General features: G+C 45.5%; 1 protein-coding gene across 4 annotated transcripts in view; it reads right to left on the bottom strand.

Annotated features, from left to right (window-relative positions):
- RFC5 (replication factor C subunit 5) overlaps nucleotides 1–14957 on the bottom strand; it is a 64407-nt gene extending 49450 nt beyond the window's left edge. The window contains exon 1 of one of the 4 annotated variants that reach the window (XM_077292257.1): nucleotides 14581–14957. In XM_077292257.1, the coding sequence (XP_077148372.1) occupies nucleotides 14581–14630 (50 nt within the window). In that variant the 5' untranslated portion in view covers nucleotides 14631–14957. Of the gene's footprint in view, nucleotides 1–14318; nucleotides 14362–14580 lie in introns of those variants that run through there. The other 3 variants (XM_077292272.1, XM_077292261.1, XM_077292267.1) reach the window with 3 other exon arrangements.
- Nucleotides 14958–16669: the final 1712 nt, after the last annotated feature.

Consider the following 16669-nt stretch of genomic DNA (forward strand, 5'->3'; position numbering starts at 1 on the left):
ATATATACCTTACCGGTACCATTGCTGCAGGCTGGGATGAGGCAGTGTCCGGCGGTGGTGCTGCAGGGTCTCTGCCAACATTTTGTGAAAAACCAAAGCCCCTGCAGCGCCATGGGTTCCTGTGCTGTGGAGTTCGGGAAAATGGCCGCCGTGGGGCGGCGCATGCGTAGATGGAGATCTCGGCACCAAGATCTGTAGAGAAGAGATTTTGAGATCTTATCTCCTGAGATCTTGGTGCCGAGATCTTCATCAGCGCCACCCCCCATTTTCCCGGAGTCCACTGCACAGGAATCCATGGCACTGTGGGGGCTTTGGCCTTTCACAAAATGTCGGCAGAGCCCCTGCAGGAACACCATCGGACACCCCCGCAGCGGCATGCTACACATTGGAACACCCCCTCATGCCAGCCTGTGGCCTGCAGCATCACCCCACTCCTGCCTCGCCTCCTCCAGCAGCGACCCTGCTTCACTGCAGCCACCCCCCCCCCCCCAGTAAGCATTAAGACACGTGGATTATAAGAAGCACCACCATTTTATTTAAAAAAAAGTTCCTATTTTTCTCCTCAAAATTTGGGATGCATCTTACAATCCGAAAAATACGGTAACTTTTTTGCACAAAAAACGTACTTTAGACTCAATTTTTTTATTGACCGCAATATTTGTTGAGCAATTTCTCCTGAGCATGCAGATACCTCATAAGTGGGGGAAAACCACTGTTTGGGCACACAGCATGGCAGGGAAGGAGCAGGGAATAATTAGCAAATGCCATGTTGCGTTAGGAGAGCTCCAGATGTACCTAAACAGTGGAAACCACCCCCTCACCCCCAAGTGACCCCATTTTGGAAACTAAACCCCTCAGGGAACTGATCTAGATGTGTGGGGAACACCATGAATCCCCAAGGTGCTTCACAGAAGTTTATAAGGCTACTTTCACACATCAGGTTTTTGCTGTCAGGCACAATCCGACAAATTTTGAAAAAAACGGATCTTTTTTTCCCGCCGGATCTCAGAGTTGTATTAACGCGGATTGCGCCTGATGGCCACGTTTCATCCGTTTTTTTTGCCGGATCCATCAAAAATGATTTTTCCGGCAGACGGAGAAAACATACAGAGGAACATTTTTTTCTGTCCGGCGAAAAAACGCAGAGCTACGGTTCCAGCGATAAACGGATGGACAGTGTGGTGAAATGAGTGGATCCTGCTCCCGATTCCGGTATTTTTTACATTGAGCATGCCCCGTAGCTTCGTTTTCCATTCTAGAGTCTCTCTCTTCCACCGGAACAGGAAGTCCAAACTCTATGTCCGATAAACAAAAACGGATCCGGGGCATCAGTTTTTCACAATTTGCACCGGATCAGTTTTTTTTTTTTTTTTTGTTTTTTTTAAATTTTCCGGATTATGCCTGAAGGCAAGAACCTAATGTGTGAAAGTAGCCTAACAGAGCTGTGAAAATAAAAAAAAACAGTAATTAGACTTACTGGTAATTGTATTTCCAGGAATCCATCCTGACAGCACACTGGAGGACGTCCTTCTTATCCATGATGGGACAGGAAACACGAGAGGTTAAAAGGACCCTCCCCCTACCACCCTTCAGTGTTTTTCCAAAGTAACACATCTGGATGGATGCAAAAACAAGTTTTATTACAACAAAATAATCAATCATACAAATGTTACATCACATAAGTATAAAGATCAAACAATAGGGAGGGAACTAACAGTGCTGTCAGGATGGATTCCTGGAAATACAATTACCAGTAAGTCTAATTACTGTTTTCCAGGTCACCACCTGACAGCACACTGGAGAAATACCAAAGGAGAATGGTATTTAGGGTGGGACCACTGCTTGAAGTACCTTTCTACCAAAGGCCAACTGAGGCGAAACTACATCTAGCTTATAGTGTTTAGAAAAGGTACTAAGATTGGACCATGATGCAGCTCTACAGATCTGGTCTGCCGTAGCCCCCCCTTTCTCCGCCCATGATGTGGCCATGGCCCTAGATGAGTGGGCTTTAAGATTAACCGGGGAATTTAGACCTTTAGCTTTGTAGGCTAAATCAATTGTAGATTTTATCCACCGTGCGATAGTCGCTTTAGACGCTTTTTTCCCCTTATTTGAACCCCTGAACTGAACGAACAAGTTATTGTCCTGTCTCCAGGGTCTAGATAAATCAAGGTACCTGAGTACTGACTCTCTTACATCAAGGTTATGAAAAAAAAATCTTTATTTTTGATTTTTAGGGAATTGGCAAAAAGACGGTAAAACAATCTCCTGATTCATATTAGTATCAGAAACGACCTTAGGGAGAAAGGCCGGATCAAGCCTTAGTACTATTTTATCATCAAAGATCTGTAAATACGGGTTCTGTACCGAAAGAGCCTGTAGTTCCCCCAATCTTTTTGCCGATGTGATCGCAACTAAAAATGCGGTTTTAAGAGAGAGTTTGTTAATGTCTATGTCTCCCGTTATATCCCAGGACTGATCACACAGAAAATTCAGGACCAGATTAAGATCCCACGGCGGGACTGATTTCCTAATGAATGGCCTTAGCCTCTGGACTGCTCTAGAGAATCGACTAATCCAGGGGTGGGTAGATAGAGAAAAATCAAAAAATACACTTAGGGCCGCTATCTGGACTCTTAATGTACTAGGTCTAAGACCTTTTTGAAATCCTGACTGCAAGAAGTCAAGAATTTTTGGGATATCTGGATGGTCAGTATCAACTGTCATCTTCCCACAGAATGTTTTCCATATTTTTGTGTAGATGGCAGATGTCACCGGCTTTCTGCTGGCTTGAAGGGTAGAAATGACGTCATCTGAAAGACCCTTTGCCCTCAAGACCTTCCGTTCAGGATCCAGGCTGCCAACTGAAGCGCTCCTGGGTTCTGGTGTAGAACTGGACCTTGTAGAAGAAGATCCTCTCTCTCTGGTAACAGGAGGGGTTCTTCCACTGATAGTTTTTTTAACAATGGAGACCAACTTCGTTTCGGCCAGTGAGGAGCTATGAGGATGACTTTGGCTCCGTCCTCGCAGATTTTCCTGAGTGTTCTTGGAATCAATGCCAGAGGTGGAAACGCATACAGAAGACCGTCGTTCCAGGGTTGTGACAGGGCATCGATCGCAGCTGGGCTTTCCCAGGGGTTTAGGGAGTAAAAGGTTTTGACTTTTGCGTTTTGCTTTGTAGCAAATAGATCCACAGTCGGCTTCCCCCAACGATGACAAAGATTCCTGAATACTTCGCTGTTCAGTTCCCACTCTGTAGGGGATACACTTTTCCTGCTCAGGAAATCCGCCAACTGGTTCTTGGATCCCTCCAGATGTACAGCCGAGATTGACCGCACCGACTTCTCTGCCCACTTGAAGATCTGTTCCGCCAGATCTTGTAATGCCAGATGCCTTGGGCCCCCCTGATGTCGAAGGAAGGCTACGGTCGTCGTATTGTCCGAGAAGATTTTTACATGCTTGTTCTTCAGCAAATGTTGTGCCGCCGTTAAGACCTTCCAAACCGCATGCAACTCTCTGTGGTTTGATGACTTCTTGCTGTCCTTTCTTTCCCAACGACCTTGGAAATATCTTCCCAGGACATGACCTCCCCAACCTTCCTGACTTGCATCTGTCGTGACTGACACACTCGGGGTTTGAAGCCATGGTACTCCCTGCCGGAGATTTTTGGAGAGAGTCCACCACACCAGAGATCTCTTGATCTGAAAAGAAAGATTCAGTCTTTGATTTAGAGAGTTTTGTCTTCTGTTCCAGCTTCTCAGAACTCCCTGCTGAAGCTGTCGGGAATGAAACTGGCTCCATCTCACGCAAGGGATGCAAGCCGTCATTAGCCCCAGTATTATCATCCCGTCTCTGATCGTATTTCGGCCTCGGGAGAAATGATGGACCTTTTTTACTATACCCTTTAGCCTGTCTTCCGGAAGGTAGGACATTCTTGTTTCTGAGTCGAGCATGACTCCTAGGAATTTTATTCTGGATTTCGGTATTAGATCTGATTTCTTCCAATTTATGATCCATCCGAGACTCTCTAGTGTGGAGATGAGGAACTGACAGTTGATCCTGAGCTGGTTTACTGACTCTGCCGCTACCAAAAAGTCGTCTAGATAAGGGATTACCATCAAATCCTGATTTCTCAGATATGCGACTACCTCTACCATAAGTTTTGTAAAAACCCTGGGAGCCGACGCCAGGCCGAAGGGGAGACAGCAAAATTGAAAGTGATAGATCTTCCCTTCCATGTTTACCGCAAACCGCAGGAACTTTTGGTGGTTTAAGTAAATGGGAACATGGTAATATGCACTCTTTAGATCTAGAGTGCACATCACCATACCCCTTCCCAACAGAGGAATGGTAGACCGAATTGACTCCATTTTGAATCTTTTGTATACCACCCAGTTGTTTAGGTGCTTCAGATTTATTACACTGGTCAACAGCATTTTTGGTGCCAAAGATATTTCATCGAATTTGGGGTATTTTTGGGGTGCTGATTCTGAATATGTCATCAGTTTTGCCAGATTGGCTCAAGTTTTTGAGATTTTTGGTATCTTATTTATAGCACTTGTTGGTAAATGCGACGCATCATCTCATTAATTTCTTTGGATTAGTACTTGAACTGAGCAGTTCTCAATATAGTTTTGTGTTAATTAGTGTTCTAAAAGTTTGTTCATAGCTTGATTTTTGCACTAACTTTATGTTGTTGTCTGTTTTCCAGTGAAAAGCATGAACTCATCAAGAAGAAGTTGTCTTAACGATCCAGACTCATTCTGTTACATTTGTGGTGAATACACACTGCCAAAACATAGAAGAAACATAACAGACTTCGTAAAAAAGTGTATTTTGCCTATTTTGGGGTTATGCTTGGGGACCAAGACAAGTTTTGGGCACCACACAGTGTGCAAAGCATGTATCGAATTATTACGAAAATGGAGCAAAGGACAAAGAAAAAGCTTCAAATTTGGGGTTCCAATGGTGTGGAGAGACCCAAAAAATCATCATGATGACTGTTATTTATGGTAAACACAGGTACAGGCACATCTTCACAATGAGGGACAGGCCTTCTTGCAGATTCCATGTTACTCCCATTTTCGTTTCTTATGCTTATTGAATCCTTGCACTTGCACTGCACAGAAATAACAGTCATCATGATGATTTTTTTGGCTCTCTCCACACCATTGGAACACCAAATTTGAAGCTTTTTCTTTGTCCTTTGCTCCATTTTCGTAATAATTCGATACATGCTTTGCACACTATGTGTGGTGCCCAAAACTTGTCTTGGTCCCCAAGCATAACCCCAAAATAGGCAAAATACACTTTTTTACGAAGTCTGTTATGTTTCTTCTATGTTTTGGCAGTGTGTATTCACCACAAATGTAACAGAATGAGTCTGGATCGTTAAGACAACTTCTTCTTGATGAGTTCATGCTTTTCACTGGAAAACAGACAACAACATAAAGTTAGTGCAAAAATCAAGCTATGAACAAACTTTTAGAACACTAATTAACACAAAACTATATTGAGAACTGCTCAGTTCAAGTACTAATCCAAAGAAATTAATGAGATGATGCGTCGCATTTACCAACAAGTGCTATAAATAAGATACCAAAAATCTCAAAAACTTGAGCCAATCTGGCAAAACTGATAGCATATTCAGAATCAGCACCCCAAAAATACCCCAAATTCATTAAAATATTTTGGACACCAGAAAAAAATTTTTTTTTTTGTTGACCTGTGTTATCGTTCTTGACTCTCCCGATGGTTTTGTTATCGAGAAGAGATTCGAGTAATGACCTCTGTACTCTTCTTGAGAGGGGACCGGAACAATTGCCGCCATTTTTAGGAGGACCTGTATATCCGACCACATGGGGGAAGATGATTTTAGATGTGCGCTGGACACCAGAAATCTTTCGGGCGGAAGGGAGGAAAATTCGATTTTGTACCCCTGGGACACCACCTGTAACACCCAAGGACTCGTTGTTATTTCCCTCCAACCTTCTAAGAATCCGGCTAGACGACCCCCTACTCTGATGGCGTCATTTTCTATGGTAGCTAGACCTCTGACCTGAGTAACTCGAGTCTTTGGTTTTGGGTCTACTGTCTCCCCCTTTCTGGTAGCTCCATCTACCTTGCTTCCCTTTACCCCTGTAATCCTGTTTCTGATTATAGCGGGGTCTCCGAAAGGGCTGGAATTTTTTAGGCTTTTCTTCGGGGAACCCCTTTTTTACATCTGAGGCTTTCTCTAAGATATCGTCGAGGACCGGTCCGAAGACCCTGCCCCCAGAGAAGGGTATGGAACACAATTTGTTTTTGGAGTGCATATCACCCGACCAGCTTTTGAGCCAGATAGCCCTTCGGGCTGCATTGGAGAGAGATTGACCTCTAGCCGCAAATCTAACAGTCTCCGCGGACGCGTCTGCCAAAAAGGTGGTTGCCATTTTTAACAGAGGCAGAGATTTCAGGATAGTATCTCTAGGGGTTTTGGCTATTAATTGATCCTGAAGATCATTTAGCCACAGGTCCATGGAGCGAGCCACTGATGTTGCTGCAATATTAGCTCCGATAACCGCCGAAGAACTCTCCCAGGCCCGTTTTAAAAGTCCATCTGCCTTTCTGTCCATGGGCTCTTTTAAATTGGAAGAGTCCTCAAAAGGGATTGAGGTTCTTTTGGACACTTTAGCCAATGGAATGTCTATTTTAGGAATATCGACCCATTCTCTAACTTCATCCGGGTCAAACGGCAAGCGGAGTCGGAAATCTTTAGGGATAGTCAATCTCTTCTCCGCCTCTTCCCATTCATCCAAAATCATGGATCTGATATGGGAATTTACTGGAAACACCTTCGCAGTCTGTGAGCGCAGGCCACCAAACATTTCATCTTGAACCGAGCAAGATGGTTGTGGATCCTCAATTTGCATAGTATGCCTCACCGCCTCCAACAGTTCTCCTGTGTCTGCTGCGGAGAATAAGTATTTTCTCCCTCTCTCTGGAGGGTCTCTGCTCTCCTCTTCCTCCTCTATATCCGATACAGCAGATAACGAGTCTCCTGAAGTGTAATCGACCCTCTGTCTTTTGCTCGGTCTCTCTGAAGGTGAGGCTTGAGGTAGTACCAGACCTGATACAGAAGCCTGGACCTCCTCTCTTATCATGGCTCTCATATTTGACATAAGAGAAGCCTGCTCCTCTCCTATGATTCTGCAGGTGCACGCTTCACATAGGGGTTTCTGCCAGGTATCTTTCAGCTTGGCTGCACAAATAGGACACTTTTTGCTTTTGCCCAGCTTCTTTAGCGATTTTTCTGGCAATGAGGCCGCCTATAGAAAAATAACAAACTCTAGGATAATGCCCCATTTTTTTTTTTTTTTATTTTTTTTTAGTATCCATGGTACCGGCCCCCTGCCTACTTACTAGCGCCGTGGACTCCTGCCCTTCTCTAGCTGCGTCCTCCATGATGCACCGGAGATCGCTTACTGCACATACCTTATATTTCTGCTCGTCTGTTCATCTGTACAGCGCTCCTGCGCTCACTACCGCTTCCTGTTTCGGAGACGCCGCCCGCCCCCCTCAGCCGCAAACCGGAAGTGACGCGCGGCCGGAAAGAGAGGATGGTGCAGCGAGGATTTCCTTCCCCATGCCGGCCGCATGGAGACGCCGACATCCGCAGAGGCCACCGGCGGGATCGCATGCACCAGGGGGCGTGACGGAAGGATCGAGAGCCCCCGGCAGGGGGAAGCGATCCTCATACCAGGAGCAGCGCTACACTGGTAGGCAGAGGGACCCTCGGGCGGGTGTCAGCCAGCGGGTGCCTCATGGAGGGAAGGGTGAGGCAAAGCCCCCCCGATCCACAACCCCCCCGCACAGAACGGTAGCTTCCTCTCGCCGTTCCTATCCATAATGGGACAGGAAAAACACTGAAGGGTGGTAGGGGGAGGGTCCTTTTAACCTCTCGTGTTTCCTGTCCCATCATGGATAAGAAGGACGTCCTCCAGTGTGCTGTCAGGTGGTGACCTGGAAAATACATTTTTTCCCCTGCAAATTTTTTTTTTTTTTTTTCACTAGGATAGCAGGAGAAATGAACCCCAAAATTTGTTGTGCAATTTCTACCGAGTACGCCGATACCCCATATGTGGTCGAAAACTACTCTTGAGGCACAGTGCAAAGCTGAGAAGGGAAGAAGCACCATATTGGAGTTCACATTTTGATGGACTGGCTCGGGGGTGCCATGTCACATTGGCAGAGCCCCTAAAGTGCCAGAACAGCAACCCAACCCCCCCCCCCCCCCCCCGAGATCCAAGATCCATTTTACAAACTACATCTCTCAATGGATTCATCTAGCAGTACAGTGATCATATTGACACCACAGGTGTGTCACAGAATTTTATACCATTTGGGCAATTAGGAAAAAAAATTACATTTTTACCAACAAAATTTTGTTTTAGCCCCAGTGGTGAAATGGCACCAAAAATGTGTCCCACAATTTCTGCTGAATGTAGAAATACCCCATATGTGGCTGTACAGTACTCCTTATTCATACAGCAAGACTCAGGAGGGACAGAGCACTATTGGCAAATAGCACTCCGTCCCTCCAGAGTCTCGGCTTATGGATAAGCAGTACTGTTATACAGGAGGCATCCTGGAGCGCAGAATTTTCTATAATAGTTTTCAGACTCCATATACAGAGCCCTTAAGTGCTAGAAGAGTAGAATCCCCACTCAAGTGACCCCATTTTAGAAATTATACTCCATTGGGAATTTATCTACAGGTGTAGTGATGATTTTGACTCCATGAGCGTTTTCCAGAGACAAGCAGCAGTGCAAAATGCTGTCGTAGTGATCAATACGTTGTTCCCAGCTCATGCACCTGTAAATTAGGCGGGCTCATCACTACAAAAATGCCAAACATGTGGGCCCCAACTGCAGCTTAAGCACACTGGGGCTCGGGAAGGGGGGGGGGATTTGGGAACACAGAATTTTAAAAATTTATTTTAGGGTCGAGGGCCATTTCACTATTCACCAGAGCCTTTGTGCTACCGGTAACATAGAAGCCCTCCTATATTTTCATTAACCCCTTCACGACATGCGCCGTACTATTACTGCACATGTCGTGTCTCCCCCTCTGATGTGGGCTCCGGCGGTGAGCCCACATCAAAGTCGCGACATGTCAGCTGTTTTGTACAGCTGACATGTGCGTGCAATAGCGGCGGGTGAAATCGCGATTCACCCGCCGCTATTAACCTGTTAAATGCCGCTGTCAAACGCTGACAGCGGCATTTAACTACCGCTTCCGGCCGCGTGGCCGGAAATGAGCGCATCGCCGACCCCCGTCACATGATCGGGGGTCGGCGATGTGTCAGGACAGTAACCATAGAGGTCTCAAGGACCCCCCTGTGGTCAGCGCTCATAGCAAGCCTGCATTTCAGCTACATAGCAGCGATCTGATGATCGCTGCTATGTAGCAGAACCGATCGAGTTGTGCCAGCTTCTAGCCTCCCATGGAGGCTATTGAAGCATGGCACAAGTAAAAAAATAATGTTTTTAAAAATATGAAAAAAAATATAAAAGTTTAAAACACCCCCCTTTCGCTCCATCCTAAATAAAACAATTAAAAAAAAAAAGATCAAACCTACACGTATTTGGTATCGCCGTGTTCAGAATCGCCCAATCAATTTAAAAAAAGCATTAACCTGATCGCCAAACAGCGTAGCGAGAAAAAAATTTGAAACGCCAGAATTACGTTTTTTGGTCACCACGACATTGCATTAAAATGCAATAACGGGCGATCAAAAGAATATATCTGCTCAAAAGTGGTTTCATTAAAAACGTCAGCTTGGCACGCAAAAAATAAGCCCTCACCCGACCCCAGATCACGAAAAATGGAGACGCTTCGGGTATTGTAAAATGGCGCTTAAGTTTTTTAAAAAATTTTCACCACTTAGATAAAAAATAACAGACATGTTAGGTGTCTATGAACTCGTAATGACCTAGAGAATCACAATGGCAGGTTAGTTTTAGCATTTAGTGAACCTAGCAAAAAAGCCAAACAAAAAACAAGTGTGGGATTGCAATTTTTTTGCAGTTTCACCGCACTTGGAATTTTTTTCCCGTTTTCTAGCACAACACATGGTAAAACCAATGGTGTCGTTCAAAAGTACAACTCGTCCCGCAAAAAATAAGCCCTCACATGGCCATATTGACGGAAAAATAAAAAAAGTTATGGCTCTGGGAAGGAGGGAAGTGAAAAGCAAAAACGAAAAAGGGCCGCATCTTGAAGGGGTTAACAGATCACAAACCTAAGTGGGGACTTGCTTTATTTGTGGATTGAGTTTGAGCTTTTATTTTGAACATTTTACATAACATTTTGGATCACATTTATCCAGCACTCACACTGAGCAGTTCCTTTCGGGTTTCGCTTTAAGGCTGTGTGCACGCGTTGCAGATTTTGCGTTTTTTTTTCCGCTATAAAAATGTGAAAAAAACGCATACATTATGCATCCCATCATTTAGAATGCATTCCGCAATTTTTGTGCACATGATGTGTTTTTTTCCGCGGAAAAAACGCATTGCGGTAAAAAACGCAGCATGTTCATTAATTTTGCAGATTTCCCACTATATTATTGCATTGGGAACCTCCGGAAAAATCAGCAAAAAAAAAAAAAAAACACCAAAAATGCAAGGAAAAACGCATGTGGATTTCTTGCAGAAAATGTCCTGTTTTGCTCAGGAAATTTCTGCAGGAAATCCTGAACGTGTGCACATAGCCTAAATATCTGAGCGACGTTAATTCAGATGAAAACCCCGAGGGATCCGTTCACTATAAGGGTATGTGTCCACGTTCAGGATTGTATCAGGATTTGGTCAAGATTTTTCATCAGTATTTGTAAGCCAAAACCAGGAGTGGGTGATGAGTGGTGCATATGTTTCTGTAAGGGTATGTTTCCACGTTCAGGAAACGCTGCGTTTTTGACGCTGCGTTTTTCCGCAGCGTCAAAAACGCAGCGTCCAGATGTTACAGCATAGTGGAGGGGATTTCATGAAATCCAGACTCCACTATGCGTTAAAAAACGCATGCGTTTTTGCCGCGAAAACGCATGCGTGGTGCGTTTTTTCAAAACGCAGCATGTTGCTACAATGAGCAAAACACGCAGGCACACCGCAGGTGACCTGCCAGTGACCTCAGGTGCAGTTTTGGTCAGGATTTTACTTGCATAAAATCCTGACCAAAGCCTGATGCAATCCTGAACGTGGAAACATACGTTTCCTCTAATTGTTCCACTCCTGGTTTTGGCTTACAAATACTGATGAAAAATCCTGACCAAATCCTGATGCAATCCTGAAAGTGGACACATACCCTAATGAGGCAGTAAAGTTACTCTGGGCTCTGTTCAGCTGTGTCCTTTTTTCCCCAGAGGTGTATAAAACTGTGGCCAATGGCACTTTTATGCACTACTAATAAAAAGACGGCCATCGGATCACAAGTCAGACGGCGTTCCCAGTGCCTCCATCAGCCTCATAATATATTATATATGGCTCACTCAATATATGTAAAGAAAAAAAAATATAGGAAGAGTGGTAAAAAAAATAAATCTATCCCTACTAAACTCAATCCCATGATCCTGACTACGGAGTTTGGCAGCCCAAATGATATATGGCGACACCGCTAGTCCCTAGTGGGGCCCTATCAAAAATATTAAATCTCATGACCCTGCTGGTCTATTTGCCACACTTTAAAAAAAAAAAAAAAAAAAATTAAGAATGTGATGTCCCATAGTCAATAGTATATATAATAAATTGTGCCCCAATAGTGATTTTTTTTTTGCTCAATGTTGCACAATAAGTACAGTAGTATTTATAATACAGAAAATTAGCAAAAACTCGGCACGTAATCCCAATAAACTGTGTCCCATAGAAATATATACTATATAAACTAAATACTCTCCACCTAATCCTGACGCACTGTGTCCAATGTGTTTCCCCTCAGATATTTGGAGGTTCCTCAGGGGACTAGCTTAGAAAACCAGGGCTGGACTATTAGGGTATGTTTCCACGTTCAGGAAACGCTGCTTGTTTGACGCTGCGCAGCGCTGCAGCGTCAAACAAGCAGCGTCCAGATGTTCCAGCATAGTGGAGGGGATTTGATGAAATCCTGTCTCCACTATGCGTGGAAACCCGCACGCGGCGGCCCTGCGACTACGGACATGCTGCGCGTCTTTTCAGATCGCAGCATGCCCGTACACCTTGCGGGGACGCAGCGTCCCCGCAAGGCATATCACAGGGCCCTATGGGAGAGAGCGATCATCCCAGATGTGAAGAGTTAACACATCCGGCATGATCGCGTCCCATTAAGGGGGCGGGGCTTAGCGCCGAGCGGCGATACCGCCGCCCATCCGTACCGTGGAGACATACCCTAACCAACGAAAATAACGTGTATCCTCCAGCTGACAGGCAGCCCAGTTGTGGGGCGACAGTAGATGGAGGATACATTTTGCCCAGTTACCCCTGTACCTGGTCACATCTACTTGTGTATACCTAGTGATGCCCCCAATTATTTGCAATATGCTCATACTGGTCACGTGGTAGTGGGGCTTCTCATTATTGTTCTGTTCTTTGTTATATTGTTTTTTAAACCATAAAAATAATTTTAGTAGAGAAAAAATAAAGGCACTGTTTTCAGTGGGTTTTTTTTTCTCCAGGCAGTTTGTTGGTCAGTTTCACCAGTTTTTCTTGGATGGGTAAAAGGTTTCTAAGATTTCTCCTATCAAACAATCCATACAAAACCAGGACATATTTATGTCGTCCAAGTGCTCTCTGATTTTTTTAATTGACTCAGACTTGTGCTAGCAATATTGATGCGAGACTCAAAGCAATATTAGACAAGCCTCCATGATTTTATGCAGATTACTCGGTCCGAGGCAGAGGGAATGAACATATGAGGTGCCCCATACCTTCAAAGGAAAGGTACGAGTGCTATCCATGAAAAACAACAATATCTGAACATGAAAAAAAAGAAATGATCCAGCAGGGAAGAATAGTAAATAATATTTCACATATTAGTACAAAAATATAAAAGGAAATTGGAGGGTAAACCACTACAGCACTATTACAGCATTATGAACAAAAAAATAGCGTTTAGCCAACGCATTTCGACATCAGTCTTATTCTATGCCATGAATAAGACGGCTGTCAAAACGCGTTGGATAAACGCTATTTTTTGTGCATAATGCTGTAATAGTGCTGTAGTGGTTTACCCTCCAATTTCCTTTTATTTTTTTGGACTAATAAATATGTGAAATTTTATTCATTATTCTTCCCCGCTGGATCATTTCTCTTTTTTCCATGTTATACTACCGATTGCTCTATCCATTCCATGCGGGGATAAATGTGGAGGCGTCTACATGCAGGTGAGCTGACTTTTCCATTTTTTTATGTCTAAATAAGCCCTAAAGTTTATAAAAGACCCAGGCAAAAGTGCAGCCAATGTGCCAAATGCAGCCCTTCGGGTGTTCTGGTACGGCACAAGGACCAAAAAAACAAAGGGCTGGAAATGGACATCCTGTGTAGAGATGAGCGAATTTGTTTGGGTTCCCTCTTATTCAGCAAGCCATAGCACTTACCCAATAAGCTGCAGAGGGAACCAGGATCGCTCCTACTGATCAGCTGTCCGGCACCGCAGCTGCATGTGTCGCAGCACATGCACGGAGAGCCCAACACACAGGCTGTGCATGCATGTGATGGGACACAGCCACGACACATGCAGCTGCGGCGCCGATCAGCTGATCAGTGATCCAGGAAGCGATATAGCTTGCCGAATAAGAGGGAACCCAAATACATTTGCTCAACTCTAATCCTGTGTCATGCGGCTGACCCTTGACCAGCGTCTCACTTTCACCGGTATACGCATCCTTCAGATGCAGACACTGATGAATACAGTAATGAAAGAGTAGTCCGCTGCCTCTTCCATCATTGTACGTATAAAACAAAAAACTGACGCCGCAATTACGTCACATCGGCAGTGTCTCAGTAAGCAGCGCAGACCGGAACAGCGGGGGAACAGAGTTAGAATAGCTTTTTTTTTTTTTCATTGACACTACACTGAGGGAAAAGAATAAGGTGCCCAAAGGGGGGTCTCAGAGAACCAGAAGACCTTACATATCGAGGTCAACAGCACCCACAGCATATAGGTGGTTATACAAGAACCAGGCACATCACTGGTGCCACATACAGTAGTGGGTGCTACTGGCTTGTGATGGCAGCTAGGGTCCTAATATAACGCCTCCATGCCTGCCCTGGCTGTAGGTCTACTGCCACATGCCGAAGGCAGGGACTCACCGCAGCACATAGCGGCGTGCAACAGCGCCCTACACTGCAGGAGGCGGCCTGGTATAGCTAGTCGTGACCCCACAAGGCTCCGGTCACACAGGAGGACCATGGCTGCTCGCCGGCCTATAGACACTAAGGACAAGCCCTGAGCAGGTGACACCCGCTCTACGCGCGGGAGGCAGCGGTACGGAACACGTGACCCAGCTCCCCCAGCATCAGTCCGTTATCCCCGCACATACAGCATGATGTCCGGTAACCCCGCACTCCGTACCATGGCAGGTTCCTGCTTTGTCCAGGCTGACTTTTGCCGTCGGATACCATGTTATCTGTACAGCACGCTGACCCCGGTGTCACCGAGGAACAAGCAGGACACAAAACTGAGGCTGCCGGGATTGAGTGGCGCGCTTCATTCAGGGGCGTGGCCTGGGTTTCGCGCCTGACTCTTCCCGCGAGACTTGCGCTGTGTGAGAGAGGCGGCCGCCTCAGGCTGACAGGCTGGAGCTGCTGTTAGGTGAATGGTGCTGACGCCCAGTGCTCCCTGCTCGTCCTCAGTGTCTGCTCTGACTACCGCTGCTGAGAGCGGCGTGACATGTTGCTCGGTGCAGTGTTCGCCTCACGCCTGTGGCCTCCCCGGTTCACGTCATTTTTCACTCATATTGCACAAATCTGGCTATAAGGCTTGCGACATGTTTAACTCCTTGCGGACGGACGATTTCTCACTTGCGTGTTGGTTTTTCCCACGAGCCCATACTTTTTCTGTAGTCATGACTATGTACTGAAAGATGGGGAAACATTCATGAAAGTGAGGTGAAAAACACAACGCTACAATTTTGTTTTCAAGTTTTATTTTTTGATGGCATTCATAGGGTTAACCCCTTGACAGGGCCAATTTTTACGATTCTGACCACTGTCCCTTTATGAGGTTATAACTCTGGAACGCTTCAACGGATCTCGGTGATTCTGACATTGTTTTCTCATGACATATTGTACTTCATGTTAGTGGTAAGGCTGGGTTCACATTGCGTTACCAGCAGCCCGTTCAATATAAACATTAATGGGCTGCTGTTAACGCAAGTGCCAATTTGTCATCGTGCTAGCGCAGATAGACCCGGAAACGCTGCAGCCCGCGTCCCAGGGTCTGTCACTCAATGACGGCACACAGCTAGCGCAAGCCCATTGTGGGCGAGCGCTAGCGATACGTCTGTCATAGGAATTAATGGCAGCGTTAACGGACTACGTTACGCCGCGGTGTAACGTAGTCCGTCTAATGGATGCCAATAACGCAGTGTGAACCCAGCCTAAAATTTGTTTGATATGACTTCCGTTTATTTGTGAAAAAAATGGAAATTTTGCAATTTTCCAACTTTGAATTTTTATTCCCTTAAATCACAGATATGTCACACAAAATACTTAAGTAACATTACCCACAGGTTTACTCTTCTTTACATCAGCACAATTTTGGAACCAATTTATTTTTGTTAAAAGGGTTAAAAGTTGACCAGTAGTGTTGAGCGATACCGTCCGATACTTGAAAGTATCGGTATCGGAAAGTATCGGCCGATACCGGCAAAGTATCGGATCTAATCCGATACCGATACCCGATACCAATACAAGTCAATGGGACTCAAGTATCGGACGGTATCCCTGATGGTTCCCAGGGTCTGAAGGAGAGGAAACTCTCCTTCAGGCCCTGGGATCCATATTAATGTGTAAAAGAGAATTAAAATAAAAAATATTGCTATACTCACCTCTCCAACGCAGCCTGGACCTCACCGAGGGAACCGGCAGCGTTCTTTGCTTAAAATGCGCGCGTTTACTTCCTTCCGTGACGTCACGGCTTGTGATTGGTCGCGTGCCGCCCATGTGGCCGCGACGCGACCAATCACAGCAAGCCGTGACGTAATTTTCAGGTCCTGAATGCCTAATTCTAGGCATTCAGGATTTTAAAATTACGTTCCGGCTTGTGATTGGTCGCGTCGCGGTCACATGGGCGGCACGCAACCAATCACAAGCCGTGACGTAATTTTAAAATGCGCGCGTTTCCTGCCTCCCGTGACGTCACGGCTTGTAATTGGTCGCGTCGCCCATGTGACCGCGACGCGACCAATCACAAGCCGGAACGTAATTTTAAAATCCTGAATGCCTAGAATTAGGCATTCAGGACCTGAAAATTACGTCACGGCTTGCTGTGATTGGAGGCGTCGCGGCCACATGGGACGTCACGGAAGGAAGTAAACGCGCGCATTTTAAGCAAAGAACGCTGCCGGTTCCCTCGGTGAGGTCCAGGCTGCGTCGGAGAGGTGAGTATAGCAATATTTTTTATTTTAATTCTTTCTTTTACACATTAATGTTGTTTCGAT

This window comes from Ranitomeya variabilis, chromosome 1, assembly GCF_051348905.1.
Source record: "Ranitomeya variabilis isolate aRanVar5 chromosome 1, aRanVar5.hap1, whole genome shotgun sequence".
In the NCBI taxonomy this organism is placed as follows: Eukaryota; Metazoa; Chordata; class Amphibia; order Anura; family Dendrobatidae; genus Ranitomeya; species Ranitomeya variabilis.